At 37.2% G+C, this 26,118-nt stretch overlaps 3 protein-coding genes and 1 long non-coding RNA gene across 12 annotated transcripts; 2 read left to right on the forward strand and 2 right to left on the reverse strand.

The window, feature by feature from the left end:
* Positions 1-1,662: 1,662 nt before the first annotated feature.
* On the forward strand, positions 1,663-7,806 carry LOC121049707. 8 transcript variants are annotated; one of them, XR_005801116.1, is made up of 5 exons: positions 1,663-4,600; positions 5,285-5,346; positions 6,381-6,506; positions 7,136-7,237; positions 7,319-7,806. XR_005801116.1 is itself a non-coding variant. In XM_040507681.1 (4 exons), the coding sequence occupies exons 1-4, from the start codon at positions 2,256-2,258 to the stop codon at positions 7,426-7,428; spliced, it is 315 nt and encodes a 104-aa protein (XP_040363615.1). In that variant the 5' UTR covers positions 1,673-2,255; the 3' UTR covers positions 7,429-7,806. The 8 variants fall into 8 exon arrangements, 2 of the variants coding, with proteins under 2 accessions (XP_040363615.1, XP_040363616.1); XR_005801117.1 differs by having other exon boundaries at positions 6,385-6,506; XR_005801120.1 differs by having other exon boundaries at positions 1,664-2,276.
* Positions 7,807-8,384: 578 nt separating this feature from the next.
* Positions 8,385-9,756, reverse strand: LOC112171415 (cyclic AMP-responsive element-binding protein 5-like). The gene is made up of 2 exons (XM_040508567.1): positions 9,613-9,756; positions 8,385-9,538 (listed from the first exon to the last, which is right to left on the reverse strand). The coding sequence occupies exons 1-2, from the start codon at positions 9,754-9,756 to the stop codon at positions 8,909-8,911; spliced, it is 774 nt and encodes a 257-aa protein (XP_040364501.1). The 3' UTR covers positions 8,385-8,908.
* A 220-nt stretch (positions 9,757-9,976) lies between these two features.
* On the reverse strand, positions 9,977-22,886 carry LOC112169589. 2 transcript variants are annotated; one of them, XM_040507680.1, is made up of 4 exons: positions 22,747-22,886; positions 22,097-22,189; positions 21,885-21,986; positions 9,977-10,508 (listed from the first exon to the last, which is right to left on the reverse strand). In XM_040507680.1, exons 3-4 carry the CDS (start codon positions 21,929-21,931, stop codon positions 10,046-10,048), a joined length of 510 nt encoding a protein of 169 aa, XP_040363614.1. In that variant the 5' UTR covers positions 21,932-21,986; positions 22,097-22,189; positions 22,747-22,886; the 3' UTR covers positions 9,977-10,045. The 2 variants fall into 2 exon arrangements, 1 of the variants encoding a protein (XP_040363614.1); XR_002924756.2 differs by lacking the exon at positions 9,977-10,508 and adding an exon at positions 21,327-21,528 and having other exon boundaries at positions 22,747-22,885.
* An 887-nt stretch (positions 22,887-23,773) lies between these two features.
* Positions 23,774-25,446, forward strand: LOC121049708. Its single transcript, XR_005801126.1, has 3 exons — positions 23,774-24,326; positions 25,093-25,233; positions 25,401-25,446. It is a non-coding gene; the product is annotated as an uncharacterized LOC121049708 (long non-coding RNA).
* Positions 25,447-26,118: the final 672 nt, after the last annotated feature.

The following is a 26,118-nucleotide window of genomic DNA, read 5'->3' on the forward strand; positions in this document are numbered from 1 at the left end:
AACTAGCACTTATGGCATGTTTCGAAATTGATGGCAAATGTAAGTTAGAGTAAGAACTAAGAACATAAGGGATTTAAGATTGCCTCAAAAGTTAATACAAGTGCTTTTAACTATCTAAAAAGTGTTTTTGAGTTATAAATCTGTTTGACAAATAAACATAAAAGTGTTTATTGAGTTATAAATCTGTTTGACAAATAAACATAAAAGTGTTTATTGAGTTATAAAAGCGAGGGATGATTTAGAGCACTGAAGTGCTGTTGCAGCAACACAAATCTTCAACCTACTAGGCCTTTCACCACTATTGTGTAGAGCCCCTAGCTTCAAGCCTGTAACTTGGCAGCCGCCTGACCACTGGTTAAAAGTGAATACTGATGGATCCTTTAGAGGCTCTAATATGGCTGGGTTTGGAGGGATTTTTCGTGATGCCGAGGGAAATTTTGTTGGGGCCTTTGCAGCAAGAGCTGAGGTTCCTAGTGCCATTGATGCAGAGATTTTGGCTGTCATTGAGGCTATTCAGGTAGCTTGGGTTCGTCGTTGGACCCATATCTGGTTGGAGACGGACTCCACCCTAGTACTTACATATTTCAAAAACCCCAACCTTATTCCTTGGAGGCTCAGAACTCGTTGGTTTAATTGTGTACTCAGGTCTCGGCAAATGACTTTCCATATATCACACATCTTTAGGGAAGGGAACAAAGTAGCAGACAAGCTGGCTAATTATGGTGCTTTGCATGACGGAGCGGTATGGTGGATTGCCCTCCCGTCCATTATTACTTCTGAGTTTGGTCATGATTACTCTTCGCGTGCTAGTTATCGGTTTTCTTAGTTACTTTGTTTGGGCTCTTGGTTTGAGCCCTAATTTGTATTGCCTATTAATTTTTGTCTTACTTATTACTTTGTTTGTATCGGATGCGGTCTTGGCCTAGTCCCCCGCCTCCTTTTGCTTTTGTTCTCTTTCTCTTGAGCTTGGTTTGGTTTGGTCCGCCAGCTCATTTGTAACCTTATTATTTTTCTTAATAAAATTTCGGGGTAGGACGTGGAGTTAGTCCTATTTCCGCTTCCTTAAAAAAAAAAAAAAAAAAAAACAAAACACAAATGATTAGTTATATCAAATACGTTATTTGATTATTAAGAAAAAATTTGAGTATAAATATTAAGAATTAAGATAATCTGATCATTTGTACCGGTAATGCATAGAAAATGTTTCATATCAAAAGAAGCAATTCGAAAGAAGCATTTCTTTAAGGGCTGTACAGTTGGGTGGCCCAAAACCAAATTCAACCACCACTTGCTGTGGCCACTGTTGCCAAGGCCAGTAGCATTAACCCTAGCACCTGCATCTGCCGCCGTACAAAAAACAAGGAATAGGCTCCAAGGACAACCAAAATCTTATCACAAAACTCAACCATCCACTTCGGAATCCAGCCCCACACCCACTTATTGCGCGTGCTCATCACCTCCTAATCCCCTACAATGTGTGTGAGACCTGACTACGCGCGTGACTGGGTAAATTTCGGTTCTTTTAGTTTTAGCTTATCCGTCGGCAGGCAAGTGGAAGACTGTGGAACGTTAATCACGTGTACTAAGACAAGTGGGGATGTACCTTTAATCATCATTAGTAGTACTTAATAGTAATTAAAATGCAACACTAAGGTTTAATCTGAAAGGTCATTGGCTCTGGTTTCGGTGCTCCAATGACATTCTCTCTTATAGTACAAATAAATAGTCTCAAATTTGTTATCTTGTTGATGTTTGTGATATTTATGTAGGCGTGCAGGTTGGGGTGAAGCTGTTTATGATTTGATGTAGCTAATTTTTGCAGACTAACTATTGCTTTGTTTTGCTTTCAAAGAGCTCTGGTCTTTGGAGTTCGGCCAAACAGAAAACAAAACTAAAGCTCGGTCCTTACTTTTCTGAGAGACACAAAAGCTTGAGCCTTCTTCTATCCAAACTATTGGGTTGTCACTCTCTTGCATGTTTGCTTTTTCTTCTGCAGCTTGGTGTGGGTTTGCAGTTTTGAGTCTGATCTTAGGGTTTTGGAACCTACTCTTTTGGTTGAGGTTTCCGTTTATCTGTTTGTTTGTTCCTGTGCTTAAGAGTTTTTGTGTGGTTGATCTGCCTGGTACATGGAATGTTAGGTTTTCCTTACAAAGTCGATCTTCATGCATCGGCTAAAGAAACGATTGGAATACTACTGAAAATTTCCTGATATCCTTCTTTTCTCCAAGTATGTAGCGGGGTTTCGATCAGTTCTGATGTGCCAGGAAGAGGAAGAGGTATCTGGAAGATTTTTCCTTTTCTTTACACTAGTCTATCATCTGTAAAATTTGACCGTTCCTTAATATTGGCTTAAACTCTTAAACCTTAAATGCAAAAATTCTGGGTTTAAAGTTTCAAGCTTCAAAGGATTTTGATTATTATTTAAAGCTTAGTATCCAGATTGTTCTCAGTCGATCAACTGTCAAATTATTCAAGGCTGTTCTACATGTATAGATTGGCTTTAATAGTATGTATGCTCCAACATTATAATTTTTCTTGAAGCACTTTCTACTGATCTGGCTTTCACAAGTCCATGAATTTGATTTTTCACTTGTCAGATTTCTATTCAGATTTGGAGTTTCCATGATCACCAACTTTGCAACCCATATGTTTGCCCAGTTATTTGGTCTATACAATATGATTTAACTCCTTTGATCTACAAGCTGAGGTTCTATATATGGAAGGTTACATATTGTTGATGTTGGGATACTAGATAAATTTCGTATCAGCCTGTCATCCCTGGTGTACCTTTAATCCATGGAGCGAGATCCCTATCTTGCATGTGATATTGTGTTCATTAGTATCATGCGGCAGATTTTGGTTACTAGCTACGAGAACATATATTAGTAATTGTTGTTGATTTGTGATTCTAGTGCTGTAGGTCTTAGCTATGTCATATTTGATCTTAATCAACAAAGTAAAATTGGCTCAGTCTGATACTTTTTCTTGGTGAATGGTGATGCTCTTCGAAGTCTGTTTTTGTGCCTGAATAGGTGAATTTGTATGATGAAGTTTTGGAACATTGATACGTTTATATCATTTGCCCTTATTTTCTTTTCTTTTTGTCTTACATTTTTTAGGCATTGACATGAAATGTGCGGAACTTGTATGTCAATTTTCTTCATAATTGTATTGTGATTAGTGGAAAACATGTTAATCCGGCTTTTAGCAGTTACTGTATGTGTATATATGACTATGAGCTGAGCTATTGGTGGTTTGGATGACAGAGAGAGAGAGTACACTTGTCAGCATCCATGAAAACCCCTCTCTTTGTCATCGTACTGCTGTTGTCCTGGTCTATCCTCGATGCTATGTTTCATGTATTTGCATCTTTGGGATGTAAACTAGCTGATAAGCTTATAACATTGTGTAATTTGTCATTTATCTTTGTCAATCATATTATTTATTCCAGAATGGTTTCCATTAGCCTTTTTGTTGGTTGATGTCTTGTTATGATATGGAGATTACATGTTGATGAAGTAGAGTGGTCATTGTTCATGGATCAATCTCTTAGTACATCAACATGGATGCATTATCTTGTTAATTACATTCAGTTGCATGTTTGGAAAACTAAAATATTTTGGCTTAGTGTTCAGCAATTCAATTTTACATAATTAAATTTTTCGACCTCAATAAAATTTTGACTAAAGTAATTTCAATAAAAATTTCTATGTACTTTTAATCTTCTTCTTTTTTTTTTTCCTTTTCTTTTGTAAGAACTATGTCAATAGGACTGGAACATGAGGTGTGGCAGTGATATAAGATGATTAGATTAGGTTGAGATCAACATTCAGGTATGAGTAGTAGGGATGCAAAACATTCAACAGTCGGCTTTGTTTCACTTGAAGTATGGAATTGATATTTTACTGCTGACCACAAAACCAAACATTAGAGTTCATTTGAGCTAAACAACTGGTATGCGATATTATACATGAGAATTTATTTGCTTGCCAAGTTTTTCAAAACTATTGTGTTGGATATAGTTAAATTATTACATATATACAAGTAATAAACAGACAGAAGACTGTATGGAAACAGCAACAGCATGATTGCTAATATGATTACAAACAATGATAGTCATGAGCTTGAGGAACATCAAAGGGAAGTGCTGAATTGGAGGTTGCATGTTGATGTTGTGACTCGGGACTTTCTTGCGTGTGATACTGTGTTAATTTCATGTGGTGGTTTTGGTGACTTTTTTCCGGCAGCTGGTGGGTTTTGAGGACCAGTTGGTAGTACATTATATGTAGTTGTACATTTATGATCATGGTTGATGTGTGATGTACTGTTGGTCTTTTTTTTTGTTTTTTTGTCATTTTACTATTGGTCTTAACTATGTTTATCTGATTATATCAACCAAGTACGGTATTTCCATCTTTTTCTTCTTTGGCTTTTGCTTTCTGTTTTTGGCTGTTTGTTTCTTTTCTTTTGATTTCTCTAGTCTTCTTTTGCTTGCTTTGCAGACTTTGTCTGGATTGGGCTGTGTCCCATGAACTGTTGTTTGGCCATGTGCCTTGTGACTAAAAAAAAGTACAGTGGTCCAGTCTGGGGGTTTCTCTAGGTGTGCACTGCTGTAGTCATTTTCTTTTGCCTAAATCTAGGTCAATTAAGTGGTGATGATTGCAGTTTTCGTTTTTTATATCATTTGCTTTCTCCCAAATTTGTTTAGCTTTGACATGACAAGTGTGGAATTTGCCAGCAAACATTTTATCTCGATTGTTGAAAACATTCTAATCTGGCTCTTTGCCATTACTGAGGCAAGCTATGATTAGATTTGTTTGACAATGAGAGAGAGCACGCTTGTCAGCATCCATGAAACAGTAATGAGTGTTTACGAGCGTGCTCCCTCTCATCGTCATACAATCGATCTAATCTTGTGCACCGGCCTTTCGCATACAAACTAGTTGGTGATCATAAATTGTGCTAGTTAGTATTTATATGTGTCAATCTCAATGTTCCTTTCATAAAGGCTCATCATTTGCCTTTTCATGGTCGATATCCTTTTTCTGATATAAAGTTTAAATGTTGAAGAATTAGAGAACAGTCATTGGTTAGAGTTGATCTCTGAGTAGATCAATCCACATGGATGAGTTCTTTAGGAAAAGCAAAATATTTTGCCTCAATATAAACATTTAGTCATTACTTTTTACATAACTAATTGTCTGAACTCATCAAACCTTTGCCTAATCTATTATCACTTGAAAAATCAAAAGATTCTTAACATTTCTATGTAATCATTTTTAAGGAATAAGAACAAATGACTGGCAAAGGCGAGGTGTGGCGGAGATTAAGTTGATGAACAGTCTGGTATGTCTGACTATAAGCTTGCAAGACATTCAAAAATTGGAGACTTGGTTGATTGTGCAATTCATATTTCCCTATTGACTACAAAAACAAACATCATATCAGAGTACTAGGTTGTTCAAACTTCAAACAGGTATGGTGGGCAATGCAAGAATACTCCTCTCCCAGGAGCCCATGAGTACTTCTATGAGGACGGAAGAAGTGCTAGCTGGCCCTAATTGGCTACTAAGCTTATAGTATACACCATAAATGTTAAGTTTCATAACAATTGGTGAATATTATAGACCTTTGTTTATTTAACATGATAGACCTTTGTACTTATCATATCTTTACTAAGTGTCTGTGGTTCGTTAGTGTATAACTATTATTCTTAGAACTGCAACCAGTGGCCATAGGTTTGGTAAGAAAATAATGAAGTTAAATTTCCTGCTTTGCTCAAATGCGTTGCTAATTGCTAATTCAACAACAAATGAATGATTAAAGGTCTTAAGACTTTCTTTATTGAAAAATGAAGATATGCTTATAACTATCCAGTTGCATGTTGTTTATTTTTGGGATGCTTTAGATCTTTGATTAAAATTAGACTCCAAGCTAAGATAAAGAGAAAATATGCTTATAACTATCGAATTGCAAAGGAAGTTATCAACCTCCTGGGAAGATCATATGTGCATTTATACATATTGCTCTGCAAGGATGGGAAAGTTATGATACTACATTGTCAAGTAGTTAATACTTTGATTCATTTACATATAGCGGTCACATATGTTTTATGTAATGCAATGACTACTGATCCTTACTTGTACTTGCTAAAACTTGTTTTTCAATATTATTGTTCTTGACATTTGAGGAGAAGTTGAGTTATAGACCGACAGAAATAGGTGATAACAAAAATTTAAACTCTTGCCTGAATTCTCTAAATAGCTGAAATTCATAGTGATATTCCCATATAGAGGTATATGCATCTAATTATTCCTATTAAAAAGCCCTCTTTCCTATTATCGAACTTATTCTTTTTCTCTCCAACTGTATATTTCAAGCAAGATTGTAAAAGGCTACCTTAAGGCACGCTTTCTGCCTAGGCATAGGCTAAATGCAGCGATGGCTCTGGTAAAAGCAAGCAGGCACAAAAATTGCACAGGAGGAGGGAAAAGCTTAAGCCTCAGGTGCAGCCAAGGCTCTTTTTTTTTTTTTTCTTTTCTCCTGAAAAAATAAATAAATAATCATGAGTTACTGAGTGATGAATGCGATCTCTTCCTTCAGTTACACTTCTTCTGGATGTTTAGTTATCTTAATTATCTTCTCATGTCTTTATTTTTGGTAGTCAATCTGCTGTAGTTCAGTTGATGTAGAACTCAGGCTCCTTGCAATTATGCAAGTCTGATGTAGTTCAGTAGTAAGTCTTCTGTATTATTACAATTTTATTACAAAAGGTTTGCGCATTTCGAAAACACTTCCCACTTTTAGACAAAAATGCCTCGGCTAACCATTCTCTTAGAATCTTGATTTCAAGTAGTGTTTGTGCTTTATTTCCATAGGCATGAGCCATGCATATCTGGAAGCCAAATTCCCTTGCAACTCATTCACAACCAGGGCTATTACCTAAATGAATGGGCTGGACCTCAAATTTATATTACAGAAACTTCTATTTTTGTTTTCGTTAATGTTCGTATTTAGATAAATCATTCATCCTTTAAGTAGGCATAGATTTTGCTTCTATACCTTATTTCAAGTCAGGTTTTGCTACGTACCCTCCTATGTTTCTCATTTATGCTTTCTTTTCTGTTCTTAACAGGAGCTTAGTTGATAAGTCCTCAGGTTTTGGATTTCTTCAGTGTTCATGGGATCTAAATGGAAATGTTCCTTATAAAATATTTGTTGGAAGCTGCTGTTCAAGGTTGTGGACGTTGTCTCCTTATTTGTTTTGATGAATAATCCACCCTGTTTTTAACACCTTTAATTTATCCTTGTTCCTCAGCAATGCATGGTTGTGAATTCTAATCCCAACTGAAACCCAGGCTTAAAGGTCTTTTGTGCATGCTGGATGATTGTCTAAACGGCGGGAGTTTAACAACAGTAGGAATGTGACAGACGAAGACAAACATGCCCGGTACAAATATATCACGGACGTTCCAAGTTAAAGGATATCAGGCGTGCTAGAGACTTTTTCAGCCTTTCAAGTATATTTGCATCTTGTCTGGTTTCGTATGTGGCCGTGGGACAGGTTTCCTTTCCAATCTTGGATGACAATCTTGTGATGGAGCACTGTGACCGTTGGATGCACTAAACGTCCTTAAGACCATACCCAGTGCATCCAGTTGTAGGTTATGGCATGTAAACATCTCTATATTCGGGAATCTTGAGTTTTGTTTTCCAATACCGAGTGTCCCAAAATCTGTAACCTGAACTAAAAAGGGAGAATTCCATATCTCCAACCCTTCAATGCAGAATATGAAAATCCTGAAATTCAAAAATCCTAAGTTTTAAAAGTTCAAACACATTGTAAAAATCCCAATTTTGAAAGGAAAATGGTAAAATAGCAGGGCTGGAAAGCCCAAGTAAAATAGGGTTCATACAAAATACGTACTCGAACAAAATGATATTCAGAATAAATATTTTGTTTTTTTTTTCTCTACACTTTATTTTCTGATTAGTAGCTTTACTTTAGAATTTAAACAAAAACATATAAAAAGAATTTTAACAATCTTCTTTGCGGTAGCTCTTAACATGCAATTTCCATCAAATCATAGCAGGAAATTCTTTACCCGCATAGCAAGATAACTTTCTATAGGTTTGTGGTTCATGCAAAAATTTACTTTCATATAATTTTTGAGACCCAACAATATTTCTAAATTTCATTTAACATATAGCACAACCAGAATGGACGTCCTTTTACCAACAACTCTGCAATATGTTGAGAGAATTTGGTTGGCACCCTTTTGAAGGTGGTACTCTGGGCTTCCAACTAAAGGCTTGCAGCAAGGACACTTTTCACTTTGTCTTGATTGCTATTGAAATTTCAACCAAAAAAATAAAAATAAAAATATTTTGGAACAAGGATAAAGCCGCCAAATGCAATGCCTGTTTACAACCTCATCAACTCATTTATCTGTTATCAACATCAAAAGGAGAGAAGATGCTAACGAATCGATAGTACACTGGATAATACAAACACATGCCAAAGCTTACTGGAACAAAAATTATACACAAACCTACTGCTACTTCAGAATGGTATCTCACTTTGCCACCAAACTGAATAGTTAGACCACTGTGGTTCCTTTATACGACAAATGCCATGGAGCTTCTGGAAAAAATCACAAATATCTGCCAGTCACCTGAGCTACAACAGGTTTCTAGTAATTAAGCCAATCATCACTTATTGGCAATCTTGCTTGTTTGGTTTCCTGAATCGCTGGCACCTGGGGTTGGGTTTGTAATGGTGGTGTCTGGATTGGGACCTGTGGTTGCGGCACTTGAGATGAGGCCTCTGGTTGCGGCGCCTGGGATGAGGCCTCTGGTTGCGCCGCTTGGGATGAGGCCTCTGGTAGCGGCGCCTGGGATGGGGCTTCTAGTTGCGGTGCCTGGGATGGGGTATCAGGTTGCGGCGCTTGGGATGGGGCATCAGGTTGCGGCGCTTGGGATGGGACATCAGGTTGTGGCGCTTGGGATGGGGTTGCATCAGGTTGTGGGCCTTGGGATGCGGCATCAGATTGTGAGGTTTGAGGTGGCGCATCTGATGGCGTGTCTGATGGTGCCACATCATTCTTAGAATTTTCCGGGACACTTTCTCCAGAAGCAACTGGAGCTGGATTACTGTCTGTTGATGAAACAGGGGGATTATTGTCTGAAGTTGGTTCACCTGATTCAGATTGTTGTGGCACACTTGAAGGGGTGGTGTGGTAGCAGGGGCTGCTTCTAACAGCAGTGGCTTGCCCGGTTGCTGCTGTGAATTCTGGGCCCCTGGAGGCGGTTTCTTTTGAACAGCCATAGCAACTGTAAGAGATGGCATCCCTGGAGGAAGAATTTCAGTTGGTGGTTTCTTGGCAGCATCTGCTAAACTTGTAAGCTTGGGTTCCTCCAGAGAAGCCAAAAATGCTGCAACAGCATCCGTTTTTTCTAATGGGGTGTGCTCAACGTCCTTTTGCAGCATTTTATTCCATGCCTGAACCAAGTTCTTCAATGTTGGTCTCCCATGAGCCTGCAATATCCATGAGGTCAGCTCACAGCAATGACTCGAGAGTTATATGTACAAGCATATGTAAAATGTCATACATGGGCATGAAGCACAGCCTCAGCAAGCATTCCAGTATCCTGCCAAGCCTTCTCCATGAGAGCATTGTCTCCCAAAACAGCAGCTGCGAATGCTGCTTCCCGTCCAGCACCAATGGATATTAAATTGTTAACCAAATTCTGCATTGCATGTCACTGATTTTAGAAAGTATGATATGGAAATGGAGAAAAGAAATCCTATCAGTAAGAGTAAATTGGAACACCGCTAAGACAAAAGAAGACCATTGATATTCCGCAAAGGAAAACAGAGGTGTCAGGAACTAGTATATTGGGAAATCATAGTTTTTATTTTTCAGGGAAAAAACAAACAAAAAAAAGCAACAACTTCCCATTTTTTTATTTGTATACTGCTCAGAGAAAGAACACCCAGAAATCACAGTTTCAATTATGAATATGGACAACAATATCATATGTATTAATTTTTAGGTGTGGTTTTGTCTGATATTACTATTACGTGCAAACCAAAATAATTGGAAGCACCAGAAAGCAAAATAAGCATGTTCAGATATAGATAGCATACACTAAGCCGTGTCAACTCTCCATGATTGGCTAACTGAAGAGCTTGTCCTCTTAATTCATGACCCTGTAAAGCTCCTTTCACAGAAGCCGCAGCAACCAACCTCTTAAGAGCCTCCCGAGCAATTTCAGCCTGTCCAGTAGCATCTGCGGCATCAATAAGATCCAAAAACTCCTTTGTAAATTTCACTATTCCTTGGACAGCTTCCAATATATTCTCTTTCTTAGTTGTTATAGTAAGAATGTCCTTCAAATCAAATCCTGAATTATCTTGCCCCAAGTCCCTGTTGTTGCTCATTGTGAGAAGGCACTGGAGAGCTCTTTTCAAATCACTACTCTGCATGGCCAAATCAAACTCCAACCTACAAAACGAGGATAGCATTGTAAGTTTCAAAATGAAATGAAATGTAAGCTGCTTGATGCTTAAAAGCCTTTTCTATCATATAATTCAGAAAAGGATTCAACACAAAAATAATGTTTCAGTCTACCAGACCCATCAATCATTGAATCAACCTTATAAACTGGTATGCAGGTATCTACATATGGTCAGGTTATTACACAGTTATTGCACCAAAAGGGTAATACATCACCGACATTCCAAATTCAAGGATTTCAGGCATACTTGGGACCTTTTCAGCCTTTCAAGTATATTTGCTTCTTGTCTGGTTTCGTAGATGGCCATGGGACAGGTTTCCTTTCCAAGCTCGGATTACAATCTTGTGATGGAGAATGTGTCCGTTGGATGCCAAACGTCCTTGAGACTATACCTAGTGCATTTACTAGTAGGTTACTGTACAGATGGGAACACTCTATGGCATGTAAACATCTCTTTCTGGAATCGTAAGTTTTATTTTCCAATACTTGGTGTCCCAAAATCTGTAACTTGAACTCAAAAAGGGAAAATTCCATATCTCCAACCCTTCAATGCAGAATATGAAAATCCCAAAATGCAAAAATCCCAAGTTGTAAAAGTTCAAACACATTGTAAAAATCCCAACTTTGGACGTACAATGGTAATAGCAGGGGCGTTCGCCCAAGTAAAATAGGGTTCATACAACAGACACTCTCGAACAAAATGATATTCAAAATAAATATTTTCTTTTCTTTCTTTACACTTTATTTTCTGATTAGCAGCTTTACTTGAGAATTTAAACAAAAAATTTAATTATTTTCCCTAGAATTTTAACAATCTTCTATGCAGTGGTTCTTAACATGCAATTTCCATCAAATCATAGCAGGAAATTCTTTACCGGCATAGCAAGAAACTTCTTATAGGTTTGTGGTTCTTCAATGGGTTTTATACCAACCATGGAAGCGTTGCATTGGAAGAGGATTACTCAGACGGCAATTTGTTCTCGGTGTCAACAGGAGATAGAAACGCCTGTACACGCGACCTGGAGTTGTGGAGTTTGTGTTCTGGTGTTCGAAAGGGCGTCTTTCTTCTCTAAATTGTCATTGGGTCAGTTTCCTTCTTTTATTTTGTTTTTTGATTATGCCATGAACACTCTAGAGGAAGAGGAGATTCATTTGCTTGTCTTTCTCCTGTGGTGGAATTGGCTGTAAAACCATAATTACATGCTCACAATATATGCACACAATCATAAAAGGGATTAAGGCTTACCTTCAGCAATCACTGGCATAGATTCCATCTTATGCAGCTGCAAACACGAACACTGAATATGGCCTTCTGTTACTTACCAACTTGCTTCTCAATGGACAGAACTTATGCAATAGTCGTGGTAGTAATCAGGGACCAATTCATCTGTATATATAGGTGACTTAACCCTCAAGAAGCTTCCCATTAAAGCATTACTCATCGGATTAGGTTTCCTAGTTAGATTCTTAATGTATCACAACTTGTAGCCTTCCTTGTAGACTAAGCAATGGATTACTATCCTTAATGAATTGATACACTATTCATTAAGTCACTAGTATTGATTTACTGTTTGTATCCATGTTAAACTAGGATTGATATTAAGCTAATCATCAATTACTTTATGATGATATGTGTTATGTCCATATTTGATCTTACATTGGCATAACCGGAATTCATTATATCATAAAGGAGCTGCGTTACCTGCTGAGGTGATTTTTGAAACTGGAGTTAGTCAGCTGAATGAATGGCTTGCTACTATGGATAGACGGGAGGTGAATGAGAGAGGAGTTGTGGATGAAAGGTTAGACGTGCAAGGTAGTTTAATTATGCATGGGCAAGCCATGCATGATCAAAACATGCATGAGTTGAACGTGCATGGCAGTGTAGGGGGGCGGTTGAATGTGCATGGAGGAGGTTTGAACTTGCATGGGAGGGGGTTGAGTGTGAATGGAGTGGGGCCGAATATGCATGGGGTGGGATTGAACTTTCATGGGAGGGGGCTGCCTGTGCATGGTAGGGGGAGTGTGAATGATAGGGAAAGAATGGGAAGTGGGGCCGGAGAGTATGGGTGGCAGCCTCCAAGGAGGGGTTGTTTAAAACTGAACTGTGATGGTGCAGCATCTGATCTAGTTTAAACCGATATGGAGTTGGTTTTGTTGTGAGGTGCGAATTGGGGACTATCGTGGTGGCTGCTGGGCAAAGGATTGTGTATCCAGTTTCAGCTTTGGTGTCGGAGTTGCTAGCTATTAAAGGAGGATTGGAGATAGTGAAGGAAAGAGGTTTACGTGAGGTGGAAGCGGAGACTGATTGCCTGGGAGCTGTGCAGCTTATTAACAAACAGGACAAATGTTTTGCGGCGGAAGGTATTATCGTGGAAGAGATCCAGACTCTGTTAAGAGACCTCCAGATCTCTGTGGTTAAGCACACGTCGCGGGACAATAATAAGGCAGCCCATGCAATTGCAAGCTTTGTAGCCCGAGAGGATGGGCGAGTATTATGGTTAGAGGATGGGCCTTCATTGCTCATGTCCATCACTGAGAGTGAGAGGCCTTTCACCGAGGTAGAAGAGAGGGAAATGAGTAGTGTTTGTATCCCTAGTGTGTTGGGTGATACTGAGGCTACATCGGGTCATTCCCGAATTATGTAATTTTGATTTTCATTAATAAAGTTTTATTAATTCTCAAAAAAAAAAAAACTTTTGAGGCCCAATAATATTTCTAAATTTCATGTAACATTTAAAAGACGGCACAACGAGGATGGACGTGAGCATATGACTCGAGAGTTATATGTACAAGCATTATGTAAAATGTCATACATGGGCATGAAGCACAGCCTCAGCAAGCATTCCAGATTTCCAGTATCATGCCAAGCCTTCTCCATGAGGGCATTGTCTCCCAAAACTGCAGCTGCGAATGCGGCTTCCCCTCGAGCACCAACGGATTACAATTGTTTACCAAATTCTGCATTGCATGTCACTGATTTTAGGTATGATATGGAAATGGAGAAAAGAAATCCTATCAGCAAGAGTAATATGGAACACAGCTAAGATAAAAGTAGACCATTGATATTCCGCAGAGGAAAACATAGGTGTCAGGAACTAGTGTACTGGGAAAGCATAGTTTTTATTTTTCAGGGAAAAAAAGAAAAAAAGCACAACTTCCCATTTTTTAATTGTATACTGGTGAGAGAAAGAGCGCCAAGAAATCACAGTTTCAATTATGAATATGGACAAAAATATGGTATGTATTAATTTTTAGGTGTCGTTTTGTCTGTTATTACTATTACGTGCAAATTAAAATAATTGGAAGCTGTTAGAATATGTGGACTCAACATTATCTTAATCACATTGAGATAAAACCAGCTGATTTAATCCTATGTAAATAACAAGAAGTACATGAATATAACTCTAATTCCAGTTATCTACGTGGGTGTATATCTCCTAGTAGAAGTAGGAAACTCATTTGTAATCAACCTGAATTACATTAAGTGTTTGTGATAAACTCTAAGTCTCCTGTCTCGATAAACATGAAGAAGTGTTGGACTCCTTATGGGATGAGTCTAACTCGTGGTTTTGGCCAATATATAAAGGGAGCAAAGTCCCTGTATTCATCACCCGTTGTTAAGCATATTGTTCAGCCCCATTCTGAAGCTTTTGGTGTTGACATACAGAAGGCTTTCTGCTCTAGTTCTATTGCTATTCATTCTCAGTTCTAGTTGCTCAAGATGTCTAACTTTGGTCAAGTTGTTTCTGCAGGGATCCAGAGCGTCAATGATCCAGGTGGAGTCCTAGTACCACTAAGAAAAGCTATTCTGCAGTTTCTGTGTGGATGTTGTGCAGCTGGTTTAATTGATATTGTATATGTGTTGTATGATATGATCTTGTGTTTGATGTGTTGGTTGTTGCATCATGTAGATTTAACAATTGGTATCAAAGCTTAGGAACTTCATAAAACACATATCATGCGTTTTTTGTTTTGGTTCAGAAAATTCATATTGTGAAAACTATTTTCTGTTTAGACTAAAAGCAGGCCTTAAGTGGTTTTAACCCGGCTTTAATACTAATCCAATTCATTAAGCAAATAAGCCCAAACCCGAGTCCAAAATTAATATATAAATTTAAGAATATTACCGTTGGAACATAACGGTCACTTTTGCTTTAGGGATCGGATTGAGTTAGGGCTCACTGAGATAAATTCTCGGTTATGGGATTCAAGACCCCTCTTTAGAATTGATTGGATCATGTGGAAGGGTTGAAATTGCTGCTTGTTTTCTTTTGCTTCCGCTATAAAATTTTTGTTGCAGCGCTGTAGCAGAGGCCAAGGTATGTTCATTGGGAATCCCAGAACTTGTATTTCAATTTCTGCATATGGAAAGGGTTGTCATATGGATTACTGTTTAGCATATGGAAAGGGTTGTCATAATCATATTTGGAATGCTTGATCATGCATATTGAAGGAATTCTGCATATATGGTTGAATGACTTACTGTAATCGTGTGATATGAAGTTTTGGTTTTGAGAACTATATGATTACTGTGATGGTATGATTTGATGATTTTGATTGAGTATTGGTTGTTTTAAGTATGCCATGGTTTTTAGCTGACAATTAGGAATATATCTCCCAACATAAAATCTGCAGTATTGTTATTTTCATGGCATAAAATTAATAAGTTCATACAGAAACTGAGCATATGGTTATTAATTCTAGTTTTGATATTCTTGAAAGATTGTATTGGTCATTTTGCACAAAGCAAGTTTTCATTATCACTCTTCAAGGATTTTAAGTTTTAACAAAACTGGAACTTGTGTTTCTGCATTTAAAATTGCACTTATATTTTATCTTCCAAAGAAGTTGTTCACTGTGTAATTCTGAATGCAAAACAGCATCATATGTAATCACAACTATCTATTTAGATACCTTGAAGCTTTTCTTATCCAAAGATTTTGACTGGTTCAAGGAATGACTGATTTTTGTTAAATGCAGTATGGTGATTTAGAACTTTAGAATGTTGAGTTTTATGCCACAAAGGTCTTACTTGATGTTATTTTAGTTATGGGGTTTTATGGAAAACTAATCATGTATCTGCTAAAATTTTAAAGCTCATGACTACTTTTAAACTTTATGTCTTTTGCTTGTGTTATTCAAATACATGATTTTGTTTTAAAGATTAACAGACAGATAAATTCTTTTACTGCAGAAATCTTATTTTCTTTATTTTATGTGTTTTTAGGTCTAAATGTGGTCACTATAGGCCAAATTCAGTTGCTTAATGGATGGAATTATAAGAAGTGGAGAAACCAAGTTGAATTTTATCTGTCTATGCATCAAAATATGGATCTTTGCTTGATTGAGGAACAGCCATTAGAGCTAGACACTGAGAGCACAGAAGAAGATAGAAAATACTATAAGGAGTGGTATAGCGCCAATAGGAAAGCCAAAAATGTGATAAGAACTTCTATGTCTGACACAGTTAGGGGCTCGATCATTGAGCCAGAGCTTGCCATGGATTTTCTAGAAGCCATAGGAGATAAATATCAGGAGAGTGACAAAGCTGAGGCAGCTAGGCTATCCAAAAGATTTAATGAGCTGGAGTTTTCAGGAAAAGGAAGTGTGAGGGAGCACATTATGGAGCTAATTGACCTCAACTCGAGGCTGAGGGATTTAGACATGGGAGTTAAAGACTCTCAGGTAGTGCATGTGGCACTTCAGTCATTGCCTAACACCTACAGTAACCTGAGAACCTCCTACCATGCCCAAGAGTCTAACTGGGATTTGAACAAGTTAATTTCTATCTGTGTAGTAGAGGAAGAGAGAATCAGGAAGGAAGGCAGACCAGCTACTGCAGTCAACCTAGTTGAGAAGCCTAAGTGGAAGAAACAGAACATACTTAAGGCCAAGAAGACTACCACCACTAAAGTACCTGGCAAACCTGCAGAACATAAAGCTGACAAACCTTTTAAGTTTAAGTGCTATTTTTGCAAGAAAATAGGGCACATGAAGAGAGACTGCAGTGGTTTCAAGGCTTGGATGATAAAGAAGGGGGAGTCTTTTCCAAATTCTGTCTTTTCTCTAGAAGTTAATTTTGTTAATATAGCATCTCACTCTTACTGGTTAGACTCAGGCTCACCTATACACATTACGAATTCCTTGCAGGGTTTAACAAACAGGAGGACACCAAATAAAAGTGAGGTCCAAGTTTGTGTGGGAAATGGTTCGAGAGTAGCAGTTAAGGCCATTGGGACTCTGAAGATTGATTTAGGCTTAGGAAATTTTCTTTTTCTAGATAGTGTTTATTATATTCCTTCCTTGAAAAGGAATTTGATTTCAGTAGGTCTTTTAGTTAAGATTGGTTGCAAACTCATTATTGATTTCAGTGGAATAAAGTTATTTCAGGGTTCAAATTATCTTGGCTGTGGTGTGTTTGTGCATGATTATTTGAAATTAGATTGTTCTGTTGCTCAACAGGAAATTATGTTGATTGAAAATAATCAAAACACTATAAAGAATAACACTGTCACAGGTACAAAGAGAACATTGTTCAATAATAAGTCTGCAAATATGTGGCATAGAAGATTAGGCCATATATCCAAAGAAAGACTTAAAACACTCGAGAAAAATAAAATTTTACCTGCATTAGATTATACAGATTTAAATGACTGCATTGAGTGTTTTAAAGGGAAATTGACAAACTACAGAAAGAAAAAGGCCTTAAGAAGTCAAAACCTATTAGAACTAATACATACAGGTGGTCCATTTAAACACAAAACTATCTGTGGAAATTTTTACTTCATCACATTCATAGACGATTTTTCCAGGTACTGCTATATATATTTACTGTCAGAAAAATCACAAGCTCTAGATGCATTCAAAATTTATAAAACTGAAGTTGAATTGCAACTAGAGAAGAAAATTAAGCTAGTGAGATCTGATAGGGGAGGGGAGTTCTATGGGAAACACACTGAAGCAGGCCAGCAGAAGGGTCCTTTTGCACTATATTTACAGGAAAATGGCATTAAGGCTCAGTACACAACTCCCTATAATCCTACACAAAATGGAGTAGCAGAAAGGAAAAATAGGACTTTATTAAACATGGTGAGAAGTATGATGTGCACTACAGGTCTACCTATATTTTTATGGGGTGAGGCTCTTAAGACTGCAAATTATATTTGCAACAGATCACCTAGTAAATCAGTAGACAAAACACCTTTTGAGTTATGGTGTGGAAGGCAACCTAACTTGCATCATTGTCATGTGTGGGGATGCAAGGCTGAGGCAAAATTGCCAAATGCACAGACACAGAAACTTGAATCCAAAACAGTCAGTTGCCATTTTATTGGCTACTGTGAGAAATCTAAAGGCTATAGGTTCTATGCAGCTCAAAATTTTACCAGAACTTTTGAAACTCATCAAGCAAAATTTCTGGATGAAGGATTTAGTAATACTAACTTTGAAGACTTGTCCTTGGAGTTAGAAGAAATTACTGAAAACCAAAATTTACAGAATATCTTACCTTTAATTCAGTCAAACAATGCAGATAATGCAGATACAGAAACTCCAAGCCAAAATCAAGCTTTAGAAGAACCAGTAGGCTTAGAACCTCATATAGATGAACCTACGGATAATGTCCATTTAGAAAATAACCCTGCAGAAGAACAAAATCCACCTCAGCCTAGGAGATCCCAAAGAGAGAGAAGACCAGTATATGGGGAAGATAGTGATTTTGTAGTGTACCTGCAAGAAACTGATATTCTAAGTGAAGATAATGATCCTTCAAGCTTCAAGCAAGCTGTTGAGAGCCATGAAGTTGAAAAATGGCAGAAGGCTATGAAGGCTGAGATTGAGTCAATGCAGCAGAATTCAGTATGGGAATTGGTTAAACCAAACCCAAACCAAAAACCAATAGGCTGCAAATGGGTGTTTAAGACAAAGAGAGATGCAAATGGAAATGTAGAAAGGCATAAAGCCAGGCTAGTAGCTAAGGGTTTCACACAAAAGGAAGGGATAGACTATACATAAACATTCTCTCCAGTTTCAACTAAAGACTCATTTAGGATTATAATGGCTCTAGTAGCTCATTATAACATGGAGCTGCATCAAATGGATGTGAAAACAGCTTTTTTGAATGGGGAATTAGATGAGGTCATCTATATGAAACAACCTGAAGGTTTTGTGAAAACAGGAAAAGAAGATCATGTATGCAAACTGAAAAGATCAATTTATGGACTTAAGCAGGCTTCTAGACAATGGTATAAGAAGTTTGATTCAGTAATTTCATCTTTTGGTTTTTCAGAAAATATTGTGGATGAATGTGTATACATTAAGACAGTTGGAAGTAATTTTATTTTTCTTATACTGTATGTGGATCATGATATTCTCTTAGCAAGTACTGACTTTAAATTGCTTAGAGATACCAAAGCCTTTCTGTCTAAAAATTTCGACATGAAAGATTTGGGTGAGGCATCCTATGTTTTAGGAATTGAAATTAAGAGAGACAGGTCACAAGGCTTATTAGGCTTATCTCAACACAATTACATCACAAAAGTGTTGAAGAGATTTGGTATGGAATCTTGTGCTTCAGGTGATGCACCTATGACAAAGGGTGACAAACTGTCCAAAAACAAAAATTCTAAAAATGGGGGGAAGATGTCTGATATGGAAAGCAAACCTTATGCTAGGTTAATTGGTAGCCTAATGTATGCACAGGTCTGCACTAGACCTGATTTGTCATTTGCAGTTGGAATTTTATCTAGGTTTCAGTCTAATCCTACCCATGAACACTGGGTTGCAGGAAAGAAAGTACTTAGATATCTGCAGAAAACCAAATCTCACATGTTAGTTTACAGACAAGTTAAGAAGCTTGAACTAGTTGGCTATACTGATTCAGACTTTGCAGGCCATTATCCAGATTCTAAAAAGTCCACATCTGGTTATGTCTTCATGCTTGCAGGAGGGGCTGTTGCATGGAAAACCATGAACCAGTCATTGATTTCAACCTCCACTATGCAGGCTGAGTTCATAGCCATTTATGAAGGAGTCTGTGAAGGCTTGTGGATCAAAAATTTTCTATTGCATACTAAAGTATTAAGTTCAATTGTTTCAGATGCATTGAAAATATTTTGTGATAATGAGGCTGCAGTATTTTTTGGTAAAAACAGTAAGAGGTCCAACAACTCTAAACACATAGATTTAAAATTCTATAGTGTTAGAGAAAGAGTGAAGCATGGTGAGATAAATGTCTTGAACATAAATACAGAGTCACAGCTAGCAGATCCCTTCACTAAAGCATTATCAGTTACAAGTTTTCAGAAGCACACCAAGAACATGGGAATTCTATCTGAATTGGAGGCTTGAGTTCAGTGGGAGCCAATTTTAACTTTTAGAATTTTATTTTGTGTAATAGGATTCTTGCTCCAGTTATTGTCGTTTTTGTTTTTGCTTGTAATTTTGATACTGCAGTTTCTGAATAAAATGAGGTATTTCATATATGTGTTTCTTTTGGTTTCAGCATTATTTTATTTTCTGCAGTCTTGCAAATTACAGTTTTTGAACTTTAAAATATCAATGTGTGTTATCAAGTGAACTTTTCTGCATTGAGGAATTTTGCAGCTTCAGTTTTAGTTTTCAGTTAAGCAAATATCAGTTCACTAGTGGTTTCAGTTTTGCTGTTAAGATTTTGAATTGTCAAAATCATTTTGTTGGACTATGAGCATTGGATTTTTGCAGGTAGATATACTTATCCAAATTTTGCTCTTATTATCACTTTGAGCTTATGTGATTGCAGTATTTGATGTTAGTGATCTTTAATCAATCTGGTTATTTAATCAAAATTGGTTTGAGATTCTGCGTTATTTTCTGCAAATTGACCAAGCTGAATGAGCTATGAGTTTTTGTGTATTTCAGTGCACACTTCAGTTTGTTGTCTATATGGGGTTATTAGTTCAGTTGTGTTGTGTACAGACAATGTTAGTCCAAGTGGGAGAATGTTAGAATATGTGGACTCAACATTATCTTAATCACATTGAGATAAAACCAGCTGATTTAATCCTATGTAAATAACAAGAAGTACATGAATATAACTCTAATTCCAGTTATCTACGTGGGTGTATATCTCCTAGTAGAAGTAGGAAACTCATTTGTAATCAACCTGAATTACATTAAGTGTTTGTGATAAACTCTAAGTCTCCTGTCTCGATAAACATGAAGAAGTGTTGGACTCCTTATGGGATGAGTCTAACTCGTGGTTTTGGCCAATATATAAAGGGAGCAAAGTCCCTGTATTCATCACCCGTTGTTAAGCATATTGTTCAGCCCCATTCTGAAGCTTTTGGTGTTGACATACAGAAGGCTTTCTGCTCTAGTTCTATTGCTATTCATTCTCAGTTCCAGTTGCTCAAGATGTCTAACTTTGGTCAAGTTGTTTCTGCAGGGATCCAGAGCGTCAATGATCCAGGTGGAGTCCTAGTACCACTAAGAAAAGCTATTCTGCAGTTTCTGTGTGGATGTTGTGCAGCTGGTTTAATTGATATTGTATATGTGTTGTATGATATGATCTTGTGTTTGATGTGTTGGTTGTTGCATCATGTAGATTTAACAGAAGCACCAGAAAGCTCATTTACTAAAATAAGCATGTCCAGATATAGATAGCATACATTAAGCCGTGTCAACTCTCCATGATTGGCTAACCGAAGAGCTTGTCCTGTTAATTCATGATCCTGTAAAGCTCCTTTCACAGAAGCCGCTGTAGCCAACCTCTTCAGAGTCTCCCGAGCAATTTCAGCCTGTCCAGTAGCGTCTGCGGCATCAATAAGATCCAAAAACTCCTTTGTAAATTTCACCATTCCTTGGACAGCTTCCAATATATTCTCTTTCTTAGTTGTTATAGTAAGAATGTCCTTCAAATCAAATCCTGAATTATCTTGCCCCAAGTCCCTGCTGTTGCTCATTGTGAGAAGGCACTGGAGAGCTCTTTTCAAATCACTGCTCTGCATGGCCAAATCAATCTCCAACCTACAAAACGAGGATAGCATTGTAAGTTTCAAAATGAAATGAAATGTAAGCTGCTTGATGCTTAAAAGCCTTTTCTATCATATAATTGCAGAAAAGGATTCAACACAAAAATAATGTTTCAGTCTGCCAGACCCATCAATCATTGAATCAACCTTATAAACTGGTATACAGGTATCTACATATGGCCAGGTTAATACACAGTTATTCTACGTACCAGAAGAATAATACATATTTTATGCTGGAAACAAAAGAGAAGAAGCCTATCAAAATGGAAATTTATGAATATGCAAAACAGAGAACTACACTGAGTCTGTGACGTCAAATATGCAAAGCGCCTGAATTAATTCATAGTATACCTCGTAGAGATTCCAGGCAAATGAAGTGCCTCAGTAGCATAACCCATCCCTAGCAGAAACTGGGCTAAATCATCATGATGTTCTCTACCAAGCCTACTTGCCCTGCATAAAAGAATAACTTGTAGCGTCAGATAATCAATGCTATATCTCATATACAACATTAGGCCAGGAAAAAAAAAATCTCATTTAAAACTGTAGAGAGTGACTGATACCATTTCACAGCACTAACAGCATCTCCATAAGCAGCAAGGCACCGGCAGCGGATACCAGGGTGGCTGAGGGATTAGGCATGAGCACTCATGTATCTGCCAGAATGATTTCAAGCAGTTATTCAATCATAAATTTCTTCTCCAATCAAAACTTCAGCTACAATGACTAATGAAAGTAACTCCGTTATATCCACTAATAATCAGACTCAGACCACAGTGCACTCGGTAGCCAGTCAAAACAAAAAAAAGAAAGTGCAAATTACTGCACTAGAGCACCGAGGAATGAGGAATGAGGATAGAAAACCAGGCAAACCAACTGACCAAGTTGTTTTAAAGATATCAGTGAATCAAAGGATACTTTCTTTTAAAGTTTCCTGTCCGTAACTTCTTTCGGATCCAAATAAAAACTCATAAAACTTTATGATAAAACTCACAAATCTATGAAGCAACATCAAACATTACTATTCATGGAGTCCTTTTTTGTTCATACTAAATATTGTATATGATAAATAATGGAACAAGAGAAAGGAAATTGCTTGTGTTAACATGCATGTACTTGTTGAAAGACTATATATGATATGTTTTATGGGCATGAATATTAACAACATACAAGTATTAGCAGCTGATCCTTGAAGGAAAAGGGGGTCCATTACCTATCAATTAGCCAAAGAACACCATCTTTGACACCCACCACAACCAGAGGTCCTACAGGTCGTTTCTGCTCTAATGGAAAACGAGTAACTGCAACTGATGAGACCCCTCCACCACCAACAGCCACCTCGTTAACATTTCTTTCTTCTGCAATCCCAGAATCATACCCATCAACTCTAGATTGCTTTGACAAGGTTAAGAATGGGGGCACAGATGGAGCATGCTGAAATGAGGCTAATCGCACCACCTAAAACACGACTGTATGTCCTTTTTCTTCTATTGCTTTTGCTTTCTGTTTTCAGCTGTTTGGTTCTTTTCTTTTGATTTTTTCGTTCTTTTCTTTTGATTTCTCTAGTCTTGCTTGTTTTGGCAGTTGACCATGTGAATCATGCTTTGCAGACTTGTGTCCCTTGTACTGTTATTTGGCCATTGCCTTATTAATTGAATCTACCCTTCAAAAAAAAAAAAGGGTACAGTGGTTCCAGTCTGGGGGTTTCTCTAGGTATGCACTGCTGTAGTCATTTTCTTTTGCCTAAATCTAGGTCAATTAATTGTTGATGATTGCAGTTTTGGTATTGGTACTTCTGTATCATTTGCTTTCTCCCAAATTTGTTTAGCTTTGACATGACAAGTGTGGAATTTGCCAGCCAAATTTCTTAATAATTTTATCTCGATTGTTGAAAACATTCTAATCTGGCTCTTTGCCATTACTGAGGCAAGCTATGATTGGATTTGTTTGACGATGAGAGAGAGCACGCTTGTCAGCATCCATGAAACATTCATGAGTGTTTACGGGCGTGCTCCCTCTCATCGTCATACAATCGATCTAATCTTGCAAACCTTTCGCATACAAACTAGCTGATGATCATAAATTGTGCAAGTTAGTACTTACATATGTCTGTCTCAATATTCTTTTCATATAGGCACATCATTTTCCTGTTCATGGTCGGTATCCTTTTTCTGATATAGAGTTTAAATGTGGAAGAAGTAGAGAACAGTCATTGGTTATGAGTTGATCTCTGAGTAGATCATCCACATGGATGAGTTCTTTAGTTATTTGTACTAGTCACTTATGAAAAATCAAAAGTTTCTTAACATTTCTATGTAGTCATTTTTTAAGGAATAGGAACAAATGACTGGCAATGGTGAGGTGTGGTGGATAGTAATTTGATGAACAATAGGTCTTATTTTACTCTTTGTTGGATTTTTTTTTTCTATTTTAGACTTTCAAGGAAGCCCCAGACGGTTTGTAGAGGTATTGTCTAGCTCCCAACCACAGAATTTGTAGTTTCACTTTTGAGATCCTAAATATGTGTGACTATATAAGCATGCAAGACATTCAAAAATTGGAGACTTGGTTGATTATGATGCAATTCATATATCCCTATTGACTACAAAAACAAGCATCAGAGTACTTGGTTGTTCAAACTTCAAACAGGTATGGTGAGCAATGCAAGGATACTCCTCCAGCCCAGGAACCCATGAGTACTTCTATATATAACGACGGAAGAAGTGCTAGCTGGCCCTACTTGGCTACAAATCTTATGGTATACACCATAAATGTTAAGTTTCGTAACAATTGGTAAATATTATAGACCTTTGTACTTATCATATATTTATAGACCTTTGTACTTATCATATATTTACTAAGCGTCTGTGGTTCATTAGTGTGTAAATATTATTCTTAGAACTGCAACCAGTGGCCATAGGTTTCGTAAGAAAATGATAAAGTTAAATTCCTGCTTTGCTCAAATGCGTTGCTAATTGCTAATTCAACGACAAAATGAATGACTAAAGGTCTAAGACTTTCTTTATTGAAAAACGAAGATATGCTTGTAACTATCCAGTTGCATGTTGTTTATTTTTGGAATGCTCGAGATCTTTGACTAAAATTAGACTCCAAGCTAAGATAAAGAGATGTTATGCTTATAACTATCCAATTGCATAGGAAGTTATCAACCTCCTAGGAAGATCATATGTGCATTTATACATATTGCTTGAATATCCTCAGCAAGGAGAGGAAAGTTTTGATATCTACATCATCAAGTAGTTAATACTTCGATTCATTTACATATAGCAGTCACAGATGTTTTATATAATGCAGATGTTTTATATAATGCTTACTTGTACTTGCAAAACTTGTTTTTCAATATTATTGTTCTTGACATATAGTGTGATATATGTAAATTTAAGTTATAGACTAACACAAATAGGTGATAACAAAAATAGACTCTTGCCTGAATTCTCTAAATAGCTGAAATTCATACAGTGATATGCATGAATGCATCTAATTATACCTATATAAAAGCCCTCTTTCCTATTGTCGAACTCATTCTTTTTCTTTTCAGCTGTATATTTCAAGGAAGATTATAAAAGGCTACCTTAAGGCACGCTTTCTGCCTAGGCGTAGGCTTAAATGCAGCGATTGCTCTGGTAAAATCATGCAGGCGCAAAAAGTGCACAGTAGGAGGGAAAAGCTTAAGCCTCAGGTGCAGCCAAGGCTCTCCTTTTTTTTTCTTTTTCTTTTTCCTGAAAAAATAAATAAATAATCACAACTTACTGAGTGATGAATGCGATCTCTTCCTAATTCAGCTACTTCTTCTGGATGTTTAGTTAGTTATCTTAATTATCTTCTCATGTCTTTTATCTTTGGTAGTAAGTCTGCTGTAGTTCGGTTGATGTAGAACTCAGGCTCCTTGAAATTATGCAAGTCTGCTGTAGTTCAGTAGTAAGTCTTCTGTATTATTACAATTTTATTACAAAAGACTTGTGCATTTAGAAAACGCTTCTACTTAGTGCCTTAGCCAAAAAAAGCCTTGGGTAAGCCTTCCCCTTTTAAAATTTTGATTCCAAGTAGTGTTCACGCTTTATTTCCACATGCATGAGCCATGCATATCTGGAAGCCAAATTCAATTCCTTGCAACTCATGAACATCCAAGGCTATTACCTAAATGAATGGGCTGGACCTCAAATTTATATTACAGAGACTTCTATTTTTGTTTTGGTTAATGTTAGTATTTAGATAGATCATTTATCCTTTAAGTGGGCACAAGTTTTGCTACTATACCTTATTTGAAGTCAGGTTTTGCTATGTACGCTCTATGTTGCCTATACTGATTTCTCATTTATGCTTTCTTTTCTGTTCTTAACAGGAGCTTAGTTGATAAGTCCTTTCACGTTTTGGATTGCTCCAGTGTTCATGGGATTTACATGGAAATGTTCCCTATAAAATATTCTTTAGAAGCTGCTATTCAAGGTTGTGGATGCTGTCTCCTTATTTGGTTTGATGAATGATCCATTCTGTTTTTAACACCTCCTTTAATTTATCCTTGTTCCTGAGCAGCACAGGATTGTGAACTCTAATCCCAACTGAG

The sequence above is a fragment of the Rosa chinensis genome, chromosome 6 (genome assembly GCF_002994745.2).
Source record: "Rosa chinensis cultivar Old Blush chromosome 6, RchiOBHm-V2, whole genome shotgun sequence".
In the NCBI taxonomy this organism is placed as follows: Eukaryota; Viridiplantae; Streptophyta; class Magnoliopsida; order Rosales; family Rosaceae; genus Rosa; species Rosa chinensis.